Source organism: Nansenia antarctica (assembly GCF_963989245.1).
Source record: "Nansenia antarctica genome assembly, chromosome: 2".
Taxonomy (NCBI): domain Eukaryota; kingdom Metazoa; phylum Chordata; class Actinopteri; order Argentiniformes; family Microstomatidae; genus Nansenia; species Nansenia antarctica.
This window is the reverse complement of record NC_137675.1, coordinates 81,279,975-81,285,669: the sequence shown is the minus strand read 5'-3', so window position 1 is coordinate 81,285,669 and position 5,695 is coordinate 81,279,975. Positions and strand designations below refer to the sequence as shown.

Sequence of the window (5,695 nt, the reverse complement as noted above, 5' to 3'; positions counted from 1 at the left end):
CGGCGAAGCGCAAACAGTCGGAGATCAGCTCGGCTCTATATAAAATCGACCGGTAGGTGTCGCTATAGTTCTTGAGAGCGATAGCACCTGCGGTGAATCAAGAAGAGTTCAGTTAGACTTGTACATGCTTGGAGAGGAGCCGCAAATAAAGAGCTAGCACTGCTACCATAAAGACATCAACTTAACCACGTCTTACTTACTTAACACTATGAGGCTGTTTCCCAGACACAGGTTAAATCTCCATTGAGGATGCTTTCGTCTAGGATCAGGCTTAATCTGTGTCCAGACTAAACAAACCCCTGGTACTCCTCTCCTCTCCAGACCAGACTAATCGAGCCCTTCCTACTCCCCTCCAGACCAGACTAAACGAGCCCCTCCCTACTTCCCTCCAGACCCGACTAAACGAACCCTTCGCTCAGCAGCATCATCTGCTCCACAGTGCTCACGCTGAGGCAGCTCCTCTTGCGGCTGAAGGCGTCCCCGGCCTTGGTGAAGGTGCGCCGGCCCGGCACGGCCCCCGCGGGCACGCTGAGGTACTTGCGGGCCAGCCGGAAGAGGTCGGGGTACACCTTGGAGTGCTTCTCCCAGTAGTGCATGGGGTTCTCCCCGCGGTTCAGGTAGGCGTCGCTCAGGTAGCGCTGCACCTCCACCGCCGCGTCCGCCGTGCTGCTCTGGACGCTCTGCGTGTCGCCCACCTTGCTGTCGAACAGCTCCCACAGCCCGCCCCCCTGGGGCCTGGACGAGGACGCCAGCGGTGGCGGGGAGAGGGACGCCGCGGAGGAGGAGGCGTCGACGTGGTCCGTCAGCGAGGCCCAGGTGGCGGAGGAGGAGGAGTGCGGCGGGGACATGGGGGAGGAGGTGGAGGGCAGGTACGCCAGCAGGTCGCTGGTCGTCGACTTTATGTCGGCGACGACCCGGATCAGCGCGGCGCACTCGGAGGTCAGGACCTTGACGGCCTCCTGGGCGTTGCCGGGGTTACCGAAGGCCAGGACCTTGAAGCGCGGGTCGAGGAGGGTGGAGAGGGCGAGCACGGGTTCCGTCTCGACGGTGCTGAAGCTGGTCTGCAGCGCCGCCTGCAGGTTGGAGGCCAGCAGGGCGGCCGTGGGGTGGACGGCCGCGCTGCGCTTCTCCTCCAGGATCATCCTCAGCATCCGGATCAGAGGGATGACCTTCAAAATAAAAGTCAGGATCGAATTTGATTAGAAGGCCAGTTTTTTCCGGACCTAGATTAAGCAAATGGAAGTAAATCATCAATGGGTAGCCTCCACTGAAAGTATGAACGTTTTAATCCAGGGCGTAATCTGTCACTGTCCAAATAAGTAAGACAATAAAACAGGTTTTAATAATCAATCAACTTTCAAAACAATACATATACCGGTACACCGAAAATAGAGAAATCACTGATTTGAAGTGGGAAGCTTGGAGGAAAGTCTAAAGTCTCTAAAGTATTCGAACAGTGCCCAGGGGGGTATTCCATCAACGTTGCTAAAGGAAAATCTAGGTTTATTCTAAACCTCGCAAGAATTATCAAAATAATCCAGGCTTATATAAAATATAATAATATATAAAATAAGCCTGGATTTTCCTTTTGCGGCATTGACGGAATACCCCCCAGGGCTGAATATGCGTCAGGGAAATAACAACAACAACAACAACAACAACAACCTTGGAGGCGGAGACGCGTGTCTCGGCGGAGAGTTCGGCCGTGGCCTCGTTGAAGGGGTCCAGCACCCCCAGGCACTGGTGGATGACCTCATAGTCAGCTGACCCCAGGGGAGTGATGTCAGTGTCCAGGGTGGAGAGGGCGGCGGCCACACACTCCCGCTGGTCGAACAGACGCTGCAGCATGGAGAAGCTGCTGTTCCACCTGGTGACAGCCAAGTAACACATCCTCTCAGACACCGTGTGCGTGTGTGTGTGTGTGTGTGTGTGTGTGTGTGTGTGTGTGTGTAGCTCTGTACATAATGTGTCAGGTCATCGACACAGTTTGAGATTTTAACTTTTTAAATTATGATTTCATTTAGTAGTAGTATGAATGACCAGCGTGCAATGTTGAATGGAGTTTACTAGGCTAGCCCAATGTAGATTTGAATTGTTAAACACAGCTGCACTGTGTGTCAGTGACAATTATTGTCCATCGGAACAATAAAGCTTGATCTTGTCTCACCTGGAGTCCACTTCCTGGATCAGCTTCGGCCCCTCCCTGTTCAGCTGCCCCTGCACCTGAAGAAACACTAAAGCTGTGAACACACCTGAATAAACACACTACAGCTGTAGGTACACCTGAGGAATCACACAGCTGTAGATACTCTGGGATAGTATCTTTGGATACAGCGTGTGTTGTGCTGAGGCACAAATATGTACATTTCTAGCCTGCAAACTGCGACACTTCAAATGAATGTGCAATAACACTATGTGCAATATGACAACCCTAGTCGTCTATCTGTACAGTATAGTATAGTGGATAGTGTACATAGCCTTTATTTATGTAAACCAGCTCCTTCCCTTCTTGTGTTTTTTTTGTTTTTTTTTCTATCCTAGCACCGGGGGAGCCACCCCTCCTAAATTTCGTTGTTTGGTACCTGTACTATAGCAATGACAATAAAGACCATTCATTCATTCATTCATAGAACTGGGATAGTACCGTACACTTCAATTCAGAAATGTTATGGTCCTCAAAGAGGCAGTTGGTTTTATAGCAATGTTTAAAACAAGACATAAACAGAACGGAGAAGATACAAAAACAACAGACACCAGTAGGCCTAACGAACAGTAGAGTTTGTGGAACATGCAGATGCCTACCCCTAATCCTAGAGTGCTGAAGGAGGGGGGGCAGGCTAATTAGGCAGGCTAAAGGTTAATTGATTCACTTTTAAGTTGTCTTTTATTTGCTTTGACAGTATTATAATGTACATGTCTTTTAAATGTACAGTAGAGATAGAGAGATCGTAATGTACCAGATCCTAATGTACCAGATCCTAATGTACCACACCAGATCCTAATGTACCACACCAGATCCTAATGTACCACATCCTAATGTACCACACCAGATCCTAATGTACCAGATCCTAATGTACCACATCCTAATGGACCAGCCCACCCACCTGGAGCAGCCTGTCCTTGGCAGTGGGGTTGGTCTTGAACAGGGCCACCACGGAGCGGGCCCGGGCCCTGATGTCCTGCAGCTCCCTGGTGGCCTCCACGGCCCGCCTCACCGCCACATTCAGCACCTGGGCGAAGGAGGGCAGCTGCAGCAGGCCCAGCTTCTGCACCGTGGCGGCCATGTTGTCCCCGCCGTGCTGCTCGCTGACGAACGCCGCCACCCGCCCGTGGAGACCCCACCCGGCCACCAGCTGGTTCTTCACCTAGAAATAGAATGAGTAGAAAAGGACATGGCCCCGCTCAAAACCAACAGTCCATGGTTACTGTAGGTGTAGCAGACAATAGGCGCTGCGTTCGTAAATTCGCTCTGGAAATCTGACCAGCACTCATGGAATGCCTCTTGTCCAATCATAATGATTTGGTCCCTTTATGGTTGAACCCAGTGTGCGCTCTGGCGCTCTCAGAGCAGATTTACGAACGCAGCCATATGCTTCTCTCTGTGTTCGACACAGGCAGTAATAATAATGGTTACTATGGCAATTATGTTTTACAATTCCATGTCATTTTTTTGGGTGTTCTCAGCTTTATTAAGAGGCAACCAAGCAGCTGACCTGCTCCACATGAAGGTCAGGTGACTCACCTCGTCCACGTGAAGGGTTTTGTGGTTCTCCGGCAGCTTGGAGACGCCCAGGAGGAAGGTGGCCAGCTGAGAGGCCTCTGTCACCAGGTGCCCCGTCACCGACACATAACTCTCCTGGTGGTGTAAATGTGTTTATTTATCAGAGACCACGTACGTACACACATACACACACACACACACACACACACACACACACCACTTTCATATCAAGAACTTCTTTGTACAACATGACATTGCACCAGATTAGGTTAGATAGCAAATATTCACCTGCATTCATTCCCCAGGAGTCAATCAACCAATCAATCAATCAACATCAACACAACACAACACATCAACACAACACATCAACACAACGTCACACCTTGTTGTCTGCGGACGTCCACATGTCTGACGTCAGGCTGACGTAGTCGGCCTTCTCCACCTCCGCCGCCACGCTGTCCTTGACCGCGTCACACTGGGCCGCCACCAGGCTCTTCAGGCGCCGCTTGGGCGGCAGGACGTAGTCCGGGTCCAGCTTCTGCACCAGGGCGGAGAAGCCCTCGTCCTCCACCACCGAGAACGGCTGGGAGTCCTTGACCAGCATGTTGACCAGGGCCTCGTCCAGGTCCTCCTGTCTGGTGGACACTAGGGGGGGAAGGACAGACAGACACAGCACTGTGTAAACACTGTGGAAGGACAGACAGACACACTGTGTAAACACTAAGAGTGGGACTGCCCCACTCAAAACAATTATCTTTACATTTTGGGGGGGATAAAACGGAGATGCAACAGACTAGAGAATCAACACTCTAGAGTTGAATGCACATCTTATCTCTGAGGGGGGGGGGCGGTTGTTCTTGTTCGTGTTCGCTCTTGTTCACGACAACACCATTGATGAAAGGTTGTGAAAAACCACATCCCACAACATATCTAACCTTTGATAAACGAATAGAAGTTAGAGTTGACTCCGGCGGCGTTGGCTAGCATCGACGTAGCCCCCGCGGCGCCGGCGTTGAACCGCTCGGAGCTAGCGAGCGCCGAGCTGAGCCTGCCGCCGCCGGGGAAGGACGCCCCGCTGGGAGAGTTGTTGCTGGTGCTGCTGTACCACGCCTCGCTGGGGTGCCGGGAGCGCAGGTGGCGCAGCATGGCCGACGTGTTCTTGTTGAAGCTCAGGCGCTGGGAGCAGAGGGAACACTGCACCTTCCGGGGCGTCGTCAGGGGCGTCACTAAGTTGAAGTGGTCCCACACCATGGAGATGGCCCGCTTGGCTTCCGTCATCCTCTCTGGCCTGCACAGGAAGTCCACAACATCCGACAGACAGAAGACTTGTTAGTATAAAAGACTGGTTAGTATTCTGTACTCTACTCTGTACTCTATGCTGTACTCTAGACGTGGTCCTCTGTGGCTCAGTTGGTAGAGCATGGCGCTAACAACGCTTAGGTTGTGGGTTCGATTCCCGCTGGGACCATATATAATGAAATGTATGCACTCACTGCAATGTAAGTCGCTTTGGATAAAAGCGTCAGCTAAATGGCATATATAGACAGAAGACTTGTTAGTACGCTCTACTCTAGATAGATAGATAGACTTTATTTGTCATTGCTACAGTACAGGTACCAAACAACGAAATTTAGGAGGGGAGGCTCCCCTGGTGTTTAGGAAAGGAAAAAGAAACACATTTTGGAAAAAGCATAGATGCATAAAATCACAAGAAGGTAAGGAGCTGGTTTACATCAATAGAGGCTATGTACACAATCCACTGTACTATACTGCACAGATAGTCAACTAGGGTTGTCATATTTCACAAGAAAGTATTTTTTCACATTATTTTAAAGTGTCACAGTTTGCAGGCTTGAAAATGTACATGTTTGTGCCTCAGCACTAGCTGCCATACAATCCGTCCGGACTGTCCTGGGCCCAGAACTTAGGCCTTTTAGACAGAAGACTTGTTAGTACGCTGTACTCTACAGAAGG

General features: G+C 50.9%; 1 protein-coding gene across 1 annotated transcript; it reads right to left on the bottom strand.

Annotated features, from left to right (window-relative positions):
* Positions 1–398: 398 nt before the first annotated feature.
* LOC308150729 (E3 SUMO-protein ligase ZBED1-like) lies at positions 399–4,999 on the bottom strand (the record flags this gene model as incomplete). The annotated part of the gene is made up of 7 exons (XM_080523530.1): positions 399–1,169; positions 1,666–1,867; positions 2,168–2,223; positions 3,105–3,365; positions 3,743–3,856; positions 4,104–4,366; positions 4,657–4,999. 7 exons carry the CDS (start codon positions 4,997–4,999, stop codon positions 399–401), a joined length of 2,010 nt encoding a protein of 669 aa, XP_080379656.1.
* Positions 5,000–5,695: the final 696 nt, after the last annotated feature.